Consider the following 22,006-nt stretch of genomic DNA (forward strand, 5'->3'; position numbering starts at 1 on the left):
TGTGAAAACCATCCCGACAGATCTAAAATATAAACACTTATAATGGGCTTAATATTAGTCCCACGTAAAGCCAGAACTTCAGACTGACGTCAGAAGTTCTGGACTCCATAGCAGCTTTCATTGGCCAACGACTGCCCAAGACAACGTCTGACCGACACGTAAAGCAAACAATCACAGTTTTTGTTCTGTTTCATGTTTAGGGGCGTGAAAAATAACAGACCAGTGTGTAAAACTCTTGAACTCTTGGTATTTTAAAGAGTCTATGCCACAAACTTTACTTACTTCACATTCTTTTGAAAATCCAGCATTTAGTTGATCGCTCATTGTCACAGTTATAATCACGACAGCTTTCTTCTTCCATGAAGGAGTTTGGCATCACAGCATCTTTGTTTCCAGAAGAGGAATGCTAAAGAACGCGACACACGCCTCTCGGAAATTCTGTAGAATTCAACCAATCAGATGACGACTTCGAAACTCCTGAAGTGTTTCCAATTTTGTATGACATATGCATCAGACGTTCAGCCAGCGGTCTGCGGGCGTGACGTCTGAGGCTGAGACTAGCTTACCACAGTAAATCAGGGTAAGACAAAACACGTTTTGGAAGAAGGATTAATTATGTATTGACTCATTATTTAAATTTTGTTCATTCTGAACAGAAAAAAAGTTACATAGTGTACCTTTATATCAGGGATGACCAGGCCATGTTTTTGTGAAACTCACCCCATAACTCTGTTAACTCTGAATGTTCAATGATGATAATTGAGTGAGTTGAAAAAGCTGCTTTCCTTAAAAATTTAAAACAATGAGACCTTAATTACAATTTCTCACTAAATATATTTACATGACATACAATTTGCCATCAGTGCAATACATAGGAATGTTGCATAAATACCAAATGTTAAACTTTTTCCTCTGTAAACAAAAATAAATGAGATGACAGTGATCGATATGACTCTTCTTGTAAAGCAACAATTACCACGTTCATACCAGATAAAAACAACTTCACAGAAATCATCCTGAAAAACTCAGAACCCGGCCCATAAACACAATCAGATATGATTCAGCAATACTATAAACATGATTCATCTACAGTATGTAGCACGTGTACATAGTATATACTGATGTTCATACAGATCATGGATTGCTTTTGTATGAATATTTTCATGTAACTTTGGTGTAATTTTTTTTTCTTTTTTTTTTAGAATCAAAGTTGTTTCAAAAAATAAAAAGATGATATCAAACAGTCAACAAATGTGATGTAAGCTTGCCTTTCAGAGCCCATGTTCACAGTGATAATTCAGAAAGGCTGAAAGCCTATGGTAAAAAAGAAAAAGAAAAAAGGAAACGTACAGGAACTAAACCTACGAAACAAACGAAAATAACATTCCACCCCTCCTGCCTGGACCAACAGCACTCAAGGTGGTTTTCATTGTTGTCAACGACTATAAAATTACAAACACGTATGAAGAGATTCGTAGCAGTCATCGCCATTTTAAAAAATGGTCTCTTTTTAAAGTCGGCTCAAAATACAAAACGTTGGAGGGGAGAGGGTCCGAGCCGATGCCCACAGTCACTGCGAACACATGGGAGAGACGTCACCAAGAAAACGAGACATGCACCACCAGTGCTGTGTGAGAAAGGGTGTGTTACCAAAAATGCAAAAAACAAATAAACAAACTACAAAAAATGGTGTGAGAATGAAAAGACGAACAAACACACACTTAAAGAGAGGATGATATACACCGGACAAAAGAATCAAGCAAATTTAGAAAGATACCAACTTCACCAATAATTCATGTGTTTTTTTTTTTGTTTTGTTTTTTTTTTGTTTTTTTTTGTTTTTAAACTCATCATGTTTGGCACTTTATCTGAACAAATACAGGACCTGTTCAAAAAGACTAATCGTCATACAAAACTGTATTCAATGTCTCTTGAACATAACTTTGTAGAATATAATATTTGTTAGAGAGCATACGGTAGGTAAACACTTTTGTACGTACTTGTAGTTTAAAATGAACATTCCAACAGATGTTTTACACACATGCACAAAAACAAACACAACCGCCTTGCGTTGCGATATCCCTCTTGCTCTTTTTTTTTCTTCTTCCCACTGGTTCTTTACGATACTTCCTCAGCTGACCGCGTTTCTGATTTGAGACGTACGAACTCTTTGGCCACTTCGTCGTTGGTCCTTTGCGAGAGTATTCTCATGATGGTCAGACCGGTATCGTCCATCGTTACACTCCTGGCGAGCGGATAGCAGGCGTTCAGGCTGCCCTTTTCGGCCAGTTCTCTGAGCTGCAGGACCGTCAAGCCGATGATTCGGTCCTCTCGGGCGAAGCAGTAGTCCTTCACAGAGATGTGAAGCTCGTAGGCCTCTGGGCCATGTTCGTTACTCAGCACGCTGGACGGAGAAGGTACAAGAACATTTATATTAATACACATCCATGTATTATACACACGTTCCGGGTGTTAACTGACTGTGACATGCTGTCGGTTACAATTCATCTCATCCCTCGGTTTGTAAAAACAAACGAGTGTACACATAATCAGGGCCGGATTTATCATATATTATGACATAGGAAAAATGTATTGTTGTGCCCCCCGCCATAAAAAATGAAGTGCTACGGCTATTTAAGACAGTATTGGCTATGACCATAGACTGTAAAAAATAAGGACAAAGCGTCTGTGACGTCACCCATAGACTTTCTGAAGAACGGGTTTGAAGCCGTTTATGGGGGGTATGGGCGGCGCCATCTTGGAAAATCTTGGGAAATCCTAACCCTGCTCACCTTCTGACGCAGCGCGCGTCACTCAGCTCACTCTGCTACTCCGGTTATCTCTGTGTATATTTTAGGCAACGAAATATGTTATAAAACACCACACTAACTCTTTTCATTTTCATTTAAAGAAATCTTAAACATTATAGCCACACAAATGTGGTTCAGGCAACGCATATTGATTATATTCACTGCACATAACGTTTGCCTATTTATAACAAAACGAAATATAAAACACAAACCTGCCTGTTTTCGTTTTAAATATAATATAAAAAATTAAACATTTTAATATGGTCCAGGCAATATGTGCATTTGTACTAAACAACAGATTTTGCAGTAAACAACTTTAAAGATCATCTTCATTGTATTAAAATTTAAAATGACAAAACTCAACCCAGTCTCTTTTTGTTAAATTTCCCTTTTATCAATATTAGCCATTATAAAAGTATAAGTAAAAGGTACAAGAAGCTATACAAATAAAGCAAACAATTCAGTCAAACATACAAAGTCAGCGCTCTAGTCTAACCATACAATGGTAAAGTTAAATAGCTTATAAAGTTATGAAACTTCCCCTCAGCCAAAACGATTGCCCAGGGAACAAATTATATTCACAAGACCAAAGATCGCCCTTTAGATATACACAAGACGAATTATATCTCATGTTTAACCACTACAGAGACGCCAGAGTCCGCGGCAAACCTCAGAACGACTAGCCGAGGAAAGGCTGTTCCAGGCGGGGTACATGACGCCGAGCGCCTGGTCATCGCTGGATCTCACAACTGGATAAAATTTTCATAAATATTTAAATAAACCACAGATTTGAGCTTTAAACAACTACATTCTCACCTGAAAAACTCTTAAAACTACATTTCATGATACAGAAACAGTAGTATTATATTTCAACTGTGTTAAAAAATGGCGCTTCTTATGTTGTCATTCTCCTTGGCGCAGCCTAAGCTGTCAATCAAGCTGTCAATCAAAGTTAACCACGCCCTTATTTGTCATACATTTTATATCTAAATACGATATAAACTAACGAGTCAGAAAAAAATTCACCCCCCTCACAGTTGTCAGGCACTCGGAAGCTATCGAAAAATACAATAAAAGTCCTTGGGACCAACCTGTAAAAGCATGAATTTATGCTGTGAAAACAGACATTTTAACATGGGGGCTATGGACATTTGCTCCCTTTTGGGACCTCCTTCTAGCGGATTTTCGATGTATTGCAGTTTTTCGCACTTCCGGGTAGGCTTCATTTTTCAGATCAGAATGTTGCCGCTTGGCTATGACTCAACAACAAAGACAGTATTGGCTATGACTCAACAACAAAGACGCTCTTCTCCGCTCCTTAGCCTATAAATATAGTATATAGTGTTTCTCATCTTAAGTAAAGAAAACACTGTACTTATTCAAACAAACAGTTCTTTATTTACCCTTGCATTGCAAACAAGCAGAGACGATTTAAAACAGTGGTTCTCAAAGTGTGTGGCATACAAAAAGCTAAGCTTCTGAGGTAGCCATCAAAAGAGCTCAGTTTTTTTGTTTATATAAATTATGTGCTGATCTATTTTTCTTTCTCATTGTTATATTTTTCAGTGTTTCAACAGCAAAACAGGCTCCTTGTTTACACCGGATGCAACTGTTATAGGGTGCAACATCTAAAAGCCATCTACACTGGACCGTTGCAAATCCATTTGTCCTTATTGTCAGAAATAGTGCGAGCACTTGGGAGTATGTCATAAATGGAACGGAGCATCAGTTTATTGTCGGGGATTTGTTGTGTCGCATCGCACTGCATCCAATGTAAACAGAATCACTGATTATAATGGGTTTTATTGTATTCTGTCATGTTTGTCCACTAGTATCAGGTATACACGGTGAAGGTGAAATAATTGCTGGTGCTTTTCAATGCCAATTTTCGATTTCAAGTAAATAATCTTTCATTTTTAAAAATGTTTTAATGGGGGCAGCAGATTTTTTTTAAAGGTTTAAGGTGGGGAGGTTTGAGAAAAATTGCTTTGAAATGTGTGTGGGACTTCATTTACGATAGAGGCGAGGTTGAGTAATGCGGTTTGACCAGAGTTTGATGATCCATTGATCTCAACAAAAATGCAAGCTTCAAATTTCAACTCTCCAGAATGTCTTGCATCATAGACTTCCTTTATAAGTGCATTACTGTTAATTTGATTTTTATTTGGATGAGGAAAAATATTTTCGGCGTATTATTAGGGGTTCAAGCACGAAGTGCTGAAACCCTATTGTAATTGTACTGATTTTTATTATTATTATTATTATTATTATTATTTTCCCCTTAAACGCATCGTGCAGACCAAACCGTAAGAGCTGGAACCTTGAAACTTGGCCAAATGGTAGTCCTCAATTTGGGGAGAACCTATAAAAGTATGACCCCGATTGGCCCATAGGTGGCGCTATAGCAACCAAAAGCGCAAAACTGCTCATAACTACTAGACCGTATGTCGTAGACTCAAGTGTCTTATATCATTGGAAAGCTGGACGCCTGACGAACAAAACGTATATCTCCGATTTCATTTCCGCCATGATAGATTTTCCGCCATTTTGAATTTTGTCAAAAACCTACTTTTGCGAACTAGTCCTAGGTTTTTCGCCCGATCGGAACCAATCCAGTGCAGAAATGTTCTCTTGAGTCTGAATATCAAAAACTATCGAAAAAAAGTTGAAATTTCGATTCACGGACGCTAAGGGGCGCCAAAACGTACGTCGTGGGCAGGGCCTATTTTACTAAAATGGCTATAACTCCAGAAGTAAATGAGGTATCTTCACCAAACTTGGTACACATGTGTAAGAGGTCAATCTGAGGTCACAGTAAAAAAACCGCGGCGATTGGCCACATGGTGGCGCTATAACATGAAAAAAACATAAAACAGGCTATAACCACCTGACCGTTAGTCCGATTGACTTGAAAATTGGTATGCAGTGTCTTGGTCCAAGGTGCCATGTATGTGTATGAGGACATTGGCGTATCTCAAAAAACATGGCCGCCATCGGCCAATGAAATTTGAGCACCTATTAGACAAGGTTAACGGAGGCCGATCGGAACGAAACTCGATGGGCATGTTCGACTCAAGGCCCTAGAGGTCTGTAAGAATTTTGAAAGAAATCGGCCACTAGTTGGCGCTAACGAGTTTTATGGCTCTGTAATCACGTGGTGTTACAAATATCCACACAATATGCATATCATTTGATAGATCTCCTCATCCTGAACAACTTTGCCTCAAGAACCATTGCTGTCAATCAAACCGTTCATTAAATATTCGCAAACATGTTAAAAACCTACTTTTGCGAACTAGTCCTAGGTTTTTCGCCCGATCGGAACCAGACCAGTCTAGGACAATTCTCTGGACTCTCTAGATCAAAAACTATCAAAAAAAAGTTGAACTTTTGCATTTGGATGGCTCTAATAGGGTCATTTATAAAATGGGCGTGTCAAAATACATTAAAAAGCCTATAAATCCTAAATAAAAACTCAGAACTTCACAAAAAGTGGTCAGCATATGTGACATAACATCATTAACAAGCATGAAAAATTCTATGGAGATCGGACGATAGGTGGCGCTATAACTGTTAAAAAGCTTTAAAATCATATATTTCCTATGGTAAACTGCCTGTATTGGCTGTAAATGGTCTTTTCCATCTCTGATCATATAATTTTCATATCATAATGTTCAAAACTAGTGCAATACAATTCTCTGGACTCACTAGATCAATAATTGTCAGAAAAAGTTGAACTACTTCATTTGGATAGCTATAATAGGTTCACTTCAAAATCTGGCCTTTACCAAGTGTCCCCGAAAGCCTATATCTCTTTAATCAATGCTCAGACCTTCTTAAAAACAAGTCAGAACGTGTGAAATATCACCCTGAACAAGCATGAAAATTTTCAGACAGATCGGACAAAATTTGCCTCTATAACAGTTAAAAAGGTGAAAATGATATGAATTAATGGCATGTTAAGCCAATAAGTGGTATTTTACTGCCCCCCGCTGTTTAAAATAGTCATTTTCTCATATTGGTATTGGTATCAGCCATGGTAAATCATGATAAATGATGGTGTGTGTGTGTGTGTGTGTGTGTGTGTGTGTGTGTGTGTGTGTGTGTGTGGTACAAATATAACAAAGGTTTTATTTTCCAACATGAAAACAAACATAACAGAGTGCTAGTGCACAAACAATAACCGACAATGATAATGGATGAGAGGGGAACTTAAATACACAGATCAAGACAAGGACAACAGGTGACGGTTATGATGATGAGGAGCAGGTGATGATGAGGAGGGTGATGAGGAGCAGGTGCAGGTGATGACGACAGATAGTGAATGTGATGAAGACAGAAGGTGAATGTGATGAAGGTGAATGTGACACCAATATCACTAAAACATTTGTGTGTGTGTGTGTGTGTGTGTGTGTGTGTGTGTGTGTAGCATTATTGTGTGTAGCATATGTAGCAAGTATGCATTATTGAGTTAACATGGAAACACTGGTTTGCTTTAGTGCAGAAAACTGGTCAAAATCATGAGGTTTAAAGTGAAAGTGAGCCAATAAGTGGTCTTCTACTGCCCTCTGCTGGCCATTCTACTTATTAATTAAATTTTTCCACATGTGCTTGCATTTATACTTGAATACACACTAAAAATCACTTATATAGCAATAACTATTATAACACAATCATATTTTGTCAGTGTTAATCACTTTATTTGCACTGACACTTCAAATAATTGCTAGTAATGTGGTAAATCATGGTAAATCATGGTTAACTATGCTGTGTGTGTGTGTCTGTGTGTGTGTGTGTGTGTGTGTGTGTGTGTGTGTGTGTGTGTGTGTGTGTGTGTGTGTAAGCATGCATTGAGTTAACATGGATAAACTGGTTTGCTTTAGTGCAGAAAACTGGTTTAAAGTGAAAGTGAGCCAATAAGTGGTCTTCTACTGCCCTCTGCTGGCCATTCTACTTATTAATGAAATATTTCAACATGTGCTTGCATTCATACTTGAATACACACTAAAAAAATCACTTATATAGCAATAACTTTTATAACACAATCATATTTTGTCAGTGTTAATCACTTTATTTGCACTGACACTTCAAATAATTGCTAGTAATGTGATAAATCAGGCTAGAAACATGGTAAATCAAAGTAAATAATACTAGATTGTCGTTTATCTCCTGGTAAATAATACTAGAACGTGGTATATCATGGTAAATCATGGTTAACTAAACTGTGTGTGTATGTGTGTGTGTGTGTGTGTGTGTGTGTGTGTGTGTGTGTGTGTGTGTGTGTGTGTGTGTGTGTGTGTGTAAGCATGCATTGAGTTAACATGGAAAAACTGGTTTGCTTTAGTGCAGAAAACTGGTTTAAAGTGAAAGTGAGCCAATAAGTGGTCTTCTAGTGCCCTCTGCTGGCCATTCTACTCAATAATGAAATATTTTAAGTCAAGTCAAGTCAAGTCAAGTATATTTGTATAGCGCTTTTCACAATACAGATTGTATCAAAGCAGCTTCACAGTATTAAATTAAAATAATACAACAAGGTTTGTTTCTAGTGGAATTTATTGATAAAATCAAATTAGATATCCCCAGAATATCCCCAACTGAGCAAGCCAAAGGCAACAGTGGCAAGGAACCGAAAAACTCCATCAAGTGACCTAATAGTGTCCTAAAACTCCATCAGGTGACCCAATGGAGAAAAAAAAAACCTTGGGAGAACCCAGGCTCAGTCGGGGGCCAGTTCTCCTCTGGCGTTTATTAACTAGAGGCCGGATTGTAATTTGAACTGTAAGATTAAAAATATTATATGAATGCCTGGCTGAAGAGATGCGACTTTAATCTAGTTTTAAACTGGGAGAGCGAGTCTGAGCAACGAACAGTATCAGGAAGGCTATTCCAGAGTTTTGGAGCTTTTACATGTGCTTTTGCATTCATACTTGGACACACACTAAAAATCACGTATATAACTAACTATTATAACACAATAATATTTTGTCAGTGTTCATCACCTCATTTGCACTGACACTTCACATAATTGCTAGTAATGTGGTTAATCATGCTAGAAACATTGTAAATCATAGTAAATAATACTGAAATGAGGTGTATCAAGGTAAATCATGCTAGAATCCTAATAAATCATTCTGGAACATGGTATATGATAGTAAATCATGCTAGAATCATATTAAATAATTCTAGAATGTGGCAAATCGTTGTGGGAGGAGCCTATTTTACTCAAATGGCTATAACTCAAGAAGTAAATGAGATATCTTCACCAAACTCAGTACACATGTGTATGGGTTCAATTTGAGGTCACAGTAAACAATTTTATGGAGATCGGACCATAGGTGGCGCTATAACTGTTAAAAAGCTTTAAAACCATATATATCCCATGGCAAATTGCCTGTATTGGCTGTAAATGGTCTTTTCCATCTATTATGTCAGTGGTTACATGCTTGCTAAATAAATCTTAATAACTTTTGATGCTTTTGTGCTTAAATGCCTTAAAGGCCTTAACTGCTTGAACCCCGATAAATGCTGCTTGCAGCTTTAATTATTATTATTATTACATTAACTCTTTTCCCGCCATTGACGGAAATAAGCATCCAAACATTTTAACGATGAATGAAGTGAACGGTAACCCCACCTATAATTGACCACTTTTGCTTTCAAATTCATGGCTGACTGTGAATAGAGCATCTCTACAATGACATAAGTAACTGAAAACCTTTGCATGGTGCTTCATTCACATCACTAGTTTTCAGAAAGTCTGAGATGACTGTCAATATCAGCCAGCAAAAAAATAAATATAAATAATGTTTGTCCAATACATGAATGTAAATGTCTTCTCTGCAGGTATGTCTTGGATCTGACGAGTCTGTAAAGCACCCTTGACAGTAGTACACAGCAACCAGGTCATCCTTTTTTATCAGCTTAATGTTTAGCATCTATCAAACACAGAAATCACACTGACAGAGTGAAAGGAGCCACACAGGAGCTCTTTTATGATTCCACACAAAAACGGCTTAAGACTCCATTAGGCTAAAAGGCCCTTAATATCTAAAGGTTGGCTTTGATTTCATGTTTTTTTTTTTATGTGTGCTCTAAGTGAGAGGTTAATTCAGTGTGTCTTTGAGTTTGTGCGGGGCTTCCATCATATTTTACGTCTTTCTTTTGAGCCAACTGTTCTGGAAAGCCTTTCTTAATTATCTATTCTTCCACAAGGGTCTTTTAGACCTAAAATGAGACTGTCAGAAGTAAATCTTCATGTGAAGGGTTGATTTCTGTGCTGTTGTTCAAGTGCATTTGTGCAGCTTAAAGCCGACAAGTCAATACCACCGGTGAAAAACCAGGGAGTAGATGAGACAGTGGCTGATGTATAATGCTCTATTTACAGTCAGACATGATTAATTTATTTCACAAGAAAAAGGGGCCCATAACAGGAGGGTTACAGAGATAAAGTGAAAAGTATTCATCTGGTCCATGAGCTCCATGTACAACAGCTTTTATTAGGGTGCTTTCACACTGGCAGTTTAGTTTGAAAATGTGGAACTGTGTGAATGTGAAAGCAATTGCGCATAGTGAAACCCAAGTCTCTGCTGTGCATTCAGTTTTTTATCATGCACCATGCACGCTTGTGATGATGTAAGATGAATGCAAATGCACCAGGGTTCGATAGTCAAGTGACTGTGAAACCAGACCAACGCCGCGGGAGGCGCCAGGAACAATCGCACTCGGACTGCAGCAAACATGCCCAGTGTGAAAGTCCTCTTAGGATACTGAGTCTTACGTGATCTTTCAAAAGTACTACGAAAGTTTCTGTTTAAGTTCAGGACAAAATGACTGAGTGAAATTTGTGATTACAGAGGGAATAGTAGTAATGGCATATCGAACCATGACTTTATCCAATTACTAGTAGCTGTGATGTCATTTTCAGTAATATAACCCTATGGAATTGCCATCCAGCTCTTAAAAATCAATTCTATGATGGTATCGGAAGGTAATACCATGGTACTTTGATATACGCTACTGTTCAAAAGTTCAGGGTCAAGTAAGAAATAAATATTTATATTCAGCAAGGATGCACTCAAATTATCAAAAGTGACAGTAAAGACATTTATAATCTTACCAAATATTTCTATTTCAAATGCTGTTCTTTTGAACTTTCTATTCATAAAAACAGTAGCAGTTTATTTTACAGTCCTGTTCCCCATGTACATACTATAAGTTCATAGTAATCACACATACTATGTACACACATAACTAGGTACTAACCCTGAATCAACCCCTAAACCTAACCTTAACCCATGTTGTTACCTTATAATACCCAGTACTTTCTTAGGTAAGTACACTCTAAGTACATGTACTGTAAAATAAAGCAAAAAAATAAATAAATAAATAAATAAAGTTTCCATAAGAATGTTAAAGGTGAGGTATGTAAGATTTTTGTTAAAATACATTCACTTAACCCAGTTTATTGTTCATTGACTACTATTATTAAGCCATTCATGGGTTTATCTCCCCCAAAGGTGTGAACATTGAGCCCCTCAGGCACCACTAAAACACTGAAAGCGGTCCACTCAGATGACACATCACATGGGAAAAGACAATTCAGCTTTGGTTACAGAAGTGCAAGCCAAAATTCACTGCATTTAGAAAGATTAAAGGGACAGTTCACCCAAAAATGAAAATTAGCCTATGATTTACTCACCCTCAAGTGAGTATATATGTATATATGTGTATATATGACATTCTTCTTTCAGACGAATACAATCAGAGTTATATAAAAAAATGTCCTGGCTCTTCCAAGCTTTTAACATTGAACAAAAACTCTGGCGTTTTGAGCGTTGAGTGGATTCTGAGTTCTGCACGATTGCAAATACCCTCATTGTTATAAACAATTATGTAAATATGAGATTCATTGTGTTGTCAGCTTCATTGATTATAACGGAACTTGGTGAGATTGCGATAAACTAAGATGAGTGACCGTTTTTGGTTTCACTTTATCTTTTTCGTTTCACTTTGGTCCCTTTAACACATTATGTTGACTAAGTAACGTTGTATTAGTAGTAGAGTATTAGTAGACTGGTACGGTTAGGTTTGGAATAAGTTGACATGTAGTTGCAAAGTTTCTTATAGTCAGTAGAATGTCTGTTGGAGAACCATCACAATAAAGAATTAGCAGATATTAAGCAGACCGTCTATTAATACTCTAATGAGAGTTAGTTGACATGTAGTTGCAAAGTTACTCATAGTCAACAGAATGTTCAAAAGGGACCATCAAAATAAAGTGTTACCCAGTTTTTTTGTGATTATAAAGGGATATAAAGGGCGTGCTTTCTGCCATACCAAATCCCACATACTGTATGCTTGCTTTTCAGTTAAAATTAGCAGTGGTTTGTGAAACCTAGCCACTTTAGTTACAAATGATTTATTGAGAGCATTTATGCTCAATATGTGGACGTTTCTAATCTTTTCAACTGAATTTCTGAGATTAAGACATGGATGTCTATTATTTTTTATTTTTTTTAAATAGTTCTAAAACTTAAGTCAAGCCCCTTGGCTCTCCCCAACAACTGTGTAATGCTGGCTCTATAGCTTTCCCTGTTGATAGTGTTTCCTTAAGTTACAAATAAAAATAAAAATTGAGTCATCTTTGATGCCAGCCTGTCATTCGACCCTATTGTGTAGAACACCGTTAAGACCTCCCTTGAATAAAAAGAAATGTTTCTTGAGCAGCAAAATCAGCATATTAGAATGATTTCTTAAGAATCGTGACACTGAAGACTGGATTAATGATGCTGAAAATCCAGCTTTACATCAAAGAAATAAATTACATTTTAAAATATATTCAAATAGAAAACATTTATTTTAAATTATAATAATATTTCACAATATTACTGTTTTTTGCTGTAATTTTGATCAAATAAATTCATCATTGATGAGCATAAGAGACTTCTTTAATAAAACATTTTAAAAATCTTACTGACCCCAAGCTTTGGAACAGTAGTGTATGTGATACTGAACATGGGCAGCACTTAGTGTACTATATTTTGAAAAAAAAAAAGAAAAAAAAATTGATATTGCCATGGTTCTGTCTCCATAAACATCATACTTTTTATATATTTTTGTAAACACCAACTATTATGAGTATAAACTATGGAAAGGTTCCAATCCTGTATTAAATGAATACTCACTACTGGAATGTTTCATTGAATTTTGGAGACCAGTTGTTATTCTTGGTTTTGGTGCTAAACTTGCGTTTCTTGTCAGCCAGGTGTGGGCCGATGGCGTTGATCTCCACGAAGGGGCGAAACATGGCATTGGTCAACCAGTTGATATTGTTCACACCCACAACTGCAGAGAAGAAGCGGATGGTCTCGAGTTAGATCATCAAACATTACACTGGTAAGACAGACATTGAAGTCACCATAAAATCAAAATGGACAATTCTTATTTTTTTATGGAATATTGTAGTATTTATTATAAATTACACATCTGTGGATATCATTATTTTTTAAATTCACATGACTTGTAATCTCTATTCAAAATAACTTCCCCTCCCTTTTGACAACCTGTCACTCACAGGAGATCCACCAATAGCAAACCACAACCATCCAATCAATTCCCCATGTACAAAATCAAGTCCCGCCATACATTTGTTCTCGTTCCAGAAGCCGTTTCAGATATACGTCACAATAGGGAAGAAAAGACTATCTGCTTCTGCTGCTTTAAACTCTCTGATGTGTTTTACTAGAATTCCTTATCCATCTCTAGAACTGTGTAACTAAACCTGAACTCGACTACCAGAGTGGGTCGTCTAGACTCTAAGATTGCAAAGAGAAATCCAACATGGAACTTCTAGACATGCTCTGTAAAATAGATGCTGTATTATTAAACATCATTATGACTCTAAAATCAGATGAGGCATGTTTGAAGCTTTTGCAAAATTGCAGACAAGAAATGATAGGGAAAATAGACCCATCAGGCCACATGATTGATAATTTAATTTAATATTAATGTGCAAAGTTGCTTGGCAACAGTAAACAGCCTACAGATTAATAAACTATAGTTTAATTAATGTAATGTATACAATAAATCATGGAGAATAATTATGAATATTATAATGTCTGATTTGTGATGTCTCAAATTCATACATTAAATTCACAATAACACAATTTCACTAGTATTGTTTTGATTAGAAAAGTGTTTTTTTATGCATTTCTTTTCTCTCTTTTTTTTATGCAACAGGCTAGTTAGCTAGTCTGTTTTATTACGTTGTGGTTGCGGGTCATTAATTGAGCAGCAGCAAACGAATCTCATAATCCAAACGCTAATCAAATGAATATAAAGTCAGAGAGACAAAGAGAAACATACCAATTCGATTCATTTAGACCTCAGAGTTTCTTAATCATGAATTAATCGCTGTCTGTGTGTGTGTGTGTTACCTTTGACGCTGACTTTGTGCTCTCCAGTACCGGGGTGTGAGATCAGGTCCACCTGGATGGCGACCTCCCCATTGGATGCAGTCATGGACTGACCTGGAATCAGTGTTGAGTCACATGATAACTTGACACATGATACATACTGTACGTCACATAAGAGCATGCGTGACACACTGACCCACACACCAATATACAATAAAACCATAGAAATCAGTGGTCAATTATTATGTTTTTAGATTTGTATACACTGTGATCCAAATTATTATGCAAGTGACATATCAGTAGGGTTTCAGTACAATAAACATTCAAAAAAATTTTTTTTTAAAGAAAGTGTTTGTTTTATTTATCATGTCTGTTTATTTATCTCTCATGTAGATAACTGGTATCACTCCCAGACAGGTTTGTTCAGTAGTTTTCCAGACACTTAGGTAAATGGAAAACCTACTTAACTCTCTGAGGTTGGCAAACGCGCCGGCGCGTTTTGCTCGATTTTTTTCATATAGCAGCAAAATAGACTTAAAATACTCGGTCATTTATGGTCATACAGACTTAAGAAATATGAAAAAATAAACTGTTAAATGTCTACTTTTTTATGTGTCCACTTACAAGCGAAAAAAAAAACATTGTGTTTTTGTAAAATAAAGAAAATAAACAGGGTGTGCTTTCTGCCTGTCCGTCTCGGTGAACTTTTTTTTTGGAGCACGTCTCTAAACTTAAACAAAACTCAGCGAATACTATTCACCCAGGCATGAGCAATATATCTTTATAATCATTCAAGTGTGTAATTTTAAATTATCTAATTCAAAACCAAATCAAATATTGAAACAAGCTGTTAATTATGTTAACTTTGAGCTCCACTTTTCAAGGCTCAGCGGACCAGCAATGCGTTGCATTGGTAACGCTGCAGCTGAAGCTTCACTTAATAGAGATCAATGGCAATGATTCAATGCATTGATCAGCGCTGATGCCATTCATTGGGAATACCCTTATATGTTAAAAGGATGATACGACAAAGATTTCGCCTTACTTGAACACGGCAACCTTTTCACAAATATATATGACTTGACCTCAAAGGCAGATGAAGGTAATCGCACGCACTCAGTCGATCTCTTTCTCTCTCATTCACTGTCTGTTTAGGCTTGTTAAGTTCAAATCCACGGAGCCGTCTTATTATCATTATTAACTTATTTAACATTCAATACAGGAGTTATCTGTCTGAATCAACTCCAGTAGATTACTCTTAAAACTGGAAGGGCATAGCCTTATGAAAAAAAGAAAACATGCAATATATCGTGGTTGCTTGCATTCCTCTGCGGTTGGCTTGTCAGTATTGCGGTATTACAATATATTAAAAGAGAAACGTTAACAAAATGAAACTCTATCCTCACTGGAGTAAATCGCTCCTGAACGTGAGAATAACGGAAGAGTAATTGGTGTTTTTTTTTAGTTTTTTTTCCCTTTATTTAACCAGGAAGATACTCATAGAGATTAAAAATCTCTTTTTCAAGAGTGTCCTGGCCAAGACAGGCAGCAGTACAACCATATATACATACATACACAAAATACACAAAAATAATAAAAACATAAAACAACTGAAATAGCAATTCCATTGAAGTCAATCACAATCCTTAACACATCAGGCAAAACATCTACAGCCAGATGTGGCTGCCTCCAAGTCAGTTAACATCCTCTTAAAAGCGACCAATGAGACAAGCTTATTACATTTCATAGATTTCTGTAACTTGTTCCATGTAGAGGGAGCAGCAAACTTAAAGGCTTTTTTCCCAGCTCAGTTCTAACCTTTGGAACAGATAGAAGGAAAAGATCCTGGGAACGAAGATTGTAAGTCCCGATATTATTTACACTGTTGTAGGCCAGAAGGTAGGATGGAAGTAGACCTAAAATAGCCTTATATATGAAGATTTACCAGTGTTGAAGTCTCCGTATTGATAGAGAAGACCATCCAACACATTCATGCAGTTCACAATGGTGAGTGAGGACTTTAAAACCAGTGATGAACATCAGAGCTCCATGGTATACAGTGTGCAGTGCATGTAAACTTTGAGACGAAGCATGCATGAATAAAACATCACTATAATCAAGTATAGACATAAAAGTGGCAGAAACCAACCTCGAACGAAAGGCAGGATTTGATTCTGAAATAAAACCCTAGTTTAAGTTTCAGTATTTTTGCTAGCTGCTATATGAAGGGTAAAAGAAAGAGATTCATCTATTAAAATACAAAGATATCTATATTTAGAAACACATTCAATCTTTGTACCCTGGGAAGTGAGAATTGAAAGCAGATTTGATTTGGATTTCGAATTTGAAAAAAGCATGACTTTTGTTTTTTTTCAGCATTTAAAAACAAGTTCTAAATCATAAAGATTCTATTGAAGTGTGTTAAAATCAAGTTGTAATTGGGAGAGGGCCTGGTCTGCTGTGGGCACTGAGCAATACAGTACAGTGTCATCTGCATAAAAATGAAATTTCCCTTCAGACACGTTACAATCAATGTTATTTATATAGAGGATGAAAAGCAGTGGCCCCAAGACTGACCCCTGAGGCACGCCTTTTGTTGTTCTGAGATAGCGAGAGGTGTTGCCCTCCGCCTGCACACACTGAGTTCTGTCTGTCAGGTAATTAACAAACCAGCTGACAGTTTGTTCAGAAAGTCCAGCCCTACACAGTCTGTGCTTAAGCACTGTGTGGTCCATTGTATCAAATGCCTTAGAAAGGTCAGTAAAAAAGGGCTGCACAATGCTGCTTGTTGTCTATGGATTCAATAACGTAATTTAAATCCTTAAGAGCTGCTGATGTTGTACTATGCCTTTTTCTAAAACCAGATTGGATGTCAGATAAAACATTTTTACTGTTAAAAAAAATCCTGTAATTAATCACTGACAAGGAACTCTAGAACCTTAACCAGAACAGACAATTTAGAGATCGGTCTATAGTTATTTAAGATAGAAGAGTCACCACCTTTTAACAGGGGAACCACAAAAGCTGATTTCCAGATGGAAGGAATGACATTTGTGTTCAAGCACAGATTAAAAATATTAGTTAAAGGCATGGCAATAAAATTTGCTGCTAGCTTTAAAAAGTAAGGATACAGTTTATCAGGGCCTGCAGATTTTGTCCAAATGCTTGAGGGCTTTATTTACGTCTGAAACTGTATTAGGACTGAAACCAACAGTCTCCACTGTAGAGGAACACTCATGTTGAGTATTGAGTGACTCAAATAAAAATCCTGAGGCTATGAAATGTTCATTGAAACAATCAAGTATTTTGGTCTTATCAGAAACTTTTTGCACATTTTTTATCACAATGCTAGAAGGAAGCTCCTGGCCTTTACTGTTTTCTGATAAAGATTTGATAGTTTTCCAAAATTTTGATGGATTATTCAGGTTATGAGTGGTTTGAAAAAGAAAATGATCAGCTTTGGCTTTTCTAATTTTAAGAGTACATGCATTGGACAGTTGCCTGAAAACCAGCCAGTCAGAGTTCTGATTTATTTTTCTGGCTTTTGCCCATGCCACGTTGCGCTCATGGAGGATATTTGTTAAATCAGGAGAAAACCAAGTATTGTTTCGGCCTTGAACTCTGTATTTCTTTAATGGAGCATACTCAGTGTTTCCTCTATGTTGATTAGTTAATGGCGGCCCGCCACGGCAAAATTTTTGCCGCCACGGTAACGTTAGGGCTCTACAGTGCGACCATTTCACTCGCATTTGCACCTAAATATGTCTGTGTGCGACCATGAAAAGATATTTAGGCGCACTTGTGCGCCTGACCCGATCGAAGATTTTTTTGGCGGCCGCCAAAGCGAATTTTTGTCCCGCCAAAGTCTTATTTGACCGGTGTGTAATGTAGATAAACTGCTGCGCTTGTGACAGCTGGGCGCATGTTTAAAAGAACGAGAGAGAGAGAGCGAGAGCGCGCGCCCTCTGGTCGCGTGCGCGCGAGCACTCTCTTTGCGAAGCAAGGTTCCACGTTTTAATGAATGGTTAAACGACTGATCTTTCCAACACTGAACTCACGAGACGTCTGAATCGGTGTATAACAGATCGGTAACACTTTACAATAAGGTTCCATTTATTAAACTCTAGTTATAACTACATTAGTTAACATTAACTTTTAATAAACTGCACTTCTACAGAATGTATTAATCTTTGCCAATGTTCATTTCAACATTTAATAGCCTACATTATTGAAATCAAAAGTTGTATTTGTTAACATTTAGTTAATGCACTGTGAACTAATGAACAAACAATAAACAGCTGTATTTTTATTAAGATGGTGGTTGTTCGGACAGACCTGCCCCCACTGCTAAAAAAAATCCTAAAGGAAACACTGATACTTATTAATTATATTAGCAAACCCCTCATGAAAGAGGTTCCAGGCACTATCATCTATACTGAAATACATTTTTTTCCCAGTCAAAATTAGATAAATCATGAAGGAATTCTTGTTCTGAGAAGTGCTTCATATTACGCTTGACTATAGTGCATGGTTTGGGTTTTGGTATTTTAGTATTTCTAACTGTTGCTACGACACAGTGATTACTGATGACGTTTGCAAATATGGAAGCAGTTAAGTACTTATGAGGAACGTTAGTTAAAATCACATCTATTAGCAAAGATTTTTCCGGGTTTTTGAAGTTTGGCCGTGTGGGACTATCAACAATCTGAAAGAGGTTTATTAAGCTCTGAAATCATCAGATATTGGTTGTAACCAGTTCCAATTTAGACCTCCGAAGGCTACTAATTCTTTAGAGTTAAAATCAGAAAGGAGTTGCATTAAGGAGGGCAGAGCACCGCTAACAGCTGAAGGTGTCCTGTAACAACCAACAACCGTTAAACAAAGTGATTTAGAGACTTCGAGCTCCAAGGCTAAAAATTCAAACTGTTTAACTAACGATATTGATAGCAGTACATTAACTTGATACTGGTTTTTGATGTAGATTGCTACACCCCCACCTCTATTAGGGCAGTCAGTCCTAAAAACGTTATAACCACTTATATCGATTTCTTTATGTAAGACCGATTTACTTAACCAGGTTTCAGACAAGACAATTACATCAGTATCTGCAAGTGAGTCCAGATATGCAACATGCCCATTTTAGGAACAAGACTGCGTACATTCAAATGACAGAAAGCAAGACCAGACCTTTCTTTAAAATCTGCTGGGGTGTTAAAACCTGTAGGGATGTCTGGGCCAGGGTTTGGCTGCACATTTCCTGACATCAACAGTAATAAAGCAATTAAACATTTTAACTTAAGTGATTTCTTGTACGATTCATTGCTTCTCCGACCAAAATTGGAGTCTTGGAGCACACAGGAGATAGTGGTAAAGTTATCACATAACGTCATGATACTAGACAGACAGACCAAGTCAACAGTGTCAGAGGGGCAGAACAGGGGCAAAGGGAATAATGCAACATTAAGTGAACAACCAAATGCGCATGTGCCCTTATATGATTCACACGGTATTGGGAGCACTGGACTGGAGTAGCCATTCCAGTAGTAGTTGCCTCCTGAGACAAATAAGGACAAAGAAAAAATAAAACAGAGCGAGGCAAGGAGCAAACACTTCTTTCTCTCCATGCCCGTCGCACCACCCAGACGTGGAAAGACAGAATATTACGTAGGACCCGGGCAGCCAAAAAACAGGCCTAGGTATGATAACAGAGTCCAGGTCAGCGGCGGAAAAATCCAGTACGGGTTATCCGTTTCTCCGCGGCGAACGATGATGTTACGTGTCGTCACTCGTAAACAGGAGCCTGGCAAGTGAAGCAATTAAAGCGGTTAAAGGAGTTCAAATCAAGACCAGCTGCCTCTAAAACATCAGGCTACATCTTAAAAACCAGCAGTAAGAACAAGAAAAAAAGCACTTTCCTTCATCTTGAAGAGATCAGGCCCATCAAACTCAGCGACACGTCTGCACTGGAGCTCCAGCGGATTAGCAGGCTCCAGGCACTGACCAGTCAGCATGAAACAGATCCTCCAGAAACGGCGCGGTTCCAGGTAAATTTCCGTACCAGCTTGATGGTCGTAACCACTTGTTCAGACTGGGATTTTACGGATACCGTGCGTTTTCAGACTGCACTGCTAGAACTAGCGCAGTGCCAGTTCACTGAGGATGTCAGTCCTGACTTAAACTATACGGATTTGCGTCATAAAACAACCATCGAATATGACAAATACCGACTCTACATTATAGTTATATTGTACGAAAGCTCACAAAATGATCAGTTGGTAATTATCCCATGAATAATCAAATATCAATCACTGTCACGCACAGACAGAAAGACATGCTGCCATCTTGGAGTGATGATGGTGTGTTCTGTATCTTTGCATTTGCCCTTCAAGGTTTGCAGCAAACAGAGAAACTGTCAAGGCCACATTTGCCCAAACTAATTCAAGAACGCATGACATGTGTCGGCTAAATGAATGACTACAGAATGACCTATAGCGTCCACGGAAGACATCAACAATCAATCAATATTGGATTAACCTCGTCTCTGCTTTCATTTGCTCTCTGACCTCGTAACAAACATTGTGTTTCATAAAGAGTCACTTTGGCAGATGCCTGATGGGCCCCTGGATTTATTTTCCAGGCCACAATTAGATAGGGAAATTTAAAAGACTTTTACAATAACGCTACAAATGGTAAACTATGAAAAATGTTGTGATCGCCAGAAATTTATTGCATGAAAAAATCATATGAAGAATCTAATTTTCAATGATCTAAGATTTTCAGAACTTTTTCCTTTGAATTATTAATCTTTTACAATGCTAATCAGCTTTATAAAATCTTATTATAATGGACCTCAAGTAGAAAACTTAAATAATAAAAATAAATGTATGATGTTTTAAGCCACCTTTAAAATAAAAAAAACAATCTCTCTTCTCCTCTGGTCAGACTGAAAAAAAAAGAAAAAAGAAAATCCTGTCCAGTGACAGGGTCTCATAGCATCGCTGGAACCCACGGGATACATTTTCACAGGCATTTTCACAGACAAAGAAAACAAACTTGTCTCCGGAGGTTTTTATTTTTTTAAAGTTAGTTCAGAAAGGAGTGAGAGGAAACTGGGGGACTATGGGAGATTTTCCCATAGTCCCATTCATTTCTCATTCACCTATGGAAGCACTTATTAAACTGCATTGATATTTCTGCATATAACCGAGTTAGACTTTGAGTTTCTGGAGATGAGCAATATAAAAATAAACCACTTTACATTTCTCAGCGGGTTTGCACCATTATCACATCATCACTGCATTGGAATACAGGATGACGTACCTAAGAAGATGCACACAAAGGCATCTTGACTACTAGATATCTAAACAACAGGTGAATATATAATGATAAATAGTTATGCTAGTGTAGATGTATAATGCTGTTAGATGAAGTTTTTAACCCAGTTTAAACATGCAAAAAAACTTTTTAAGCGTGACCCAGTGTGACGTGTCTGCTGTGTAAAATCCCTAGAGATTCTCCTTCTGAACAAAAAGAGCTCCGGATATCAATCACCTGTTCCGAAAGCAAATTCCCTAACTGCAATGATGAATAACTCCAAACATGAAGTTTGATGAATTATAAACAGCGTATAGGGAAGTAAACACATCCTCACCTCAACACACACACACACACACACACACACACACACACGCACACAAAACTGTGTATATGCAGTCTTTGCCTCAGGAGCTCAGAAAGAAAGAGAGACAGGAACTGAAACTGTGTTCATACTCTTTACTGAAC

The 22,006-nt window shown here is 37.4% G+C and overlaps 1 protein-coding gene across 2 annotated transcripts in view; it reads right to left on the minus strand.

Annotated features, from left to right (window-relative positions):
- Nucleotides 1-786: 786 nt before the first annotated feature.
- The window catches only part of unc13c (unc-13 homolog C (C. elegans)), a 262,698-nt gene continuing 241,478 nt past the window's right edge, over nt 787-22,006 (minus strand). For both annotated transcript variants that reach the window (XM_084123554.1, XM_084123553.1), the window contains exons 31-33: nt 14,246-14,338; nt 12,995-13,154; nt 787-2,404 (exon numbers count right to left, since the gene is read on the minus strand). In XM_084123554.1, coding sequence (XP_083979680.1) covers nt 2,119-2,404; nt 12,995-13,154; nt 14,246-14,338 — 539 coding nt within the window. In that variant the 3' untranslated portion in view covers nt 787-2,118. The remainder of the gene's footprint in view (nt 2,405-12,994; nt 13,155-14,245; nt 14,339-22,006) is intronic.

Source organism: Abramis brama (assembly GCF_963993115.1).
Source record: "Abramis brama genome assembly, chromosome: 9".
Taxonomy (NCBI): Eukaryota; Metazoa; Chordata; class Actinopteri; order Cypriniformes; family Leuciscidae; genus Abramis; species Abramis brama.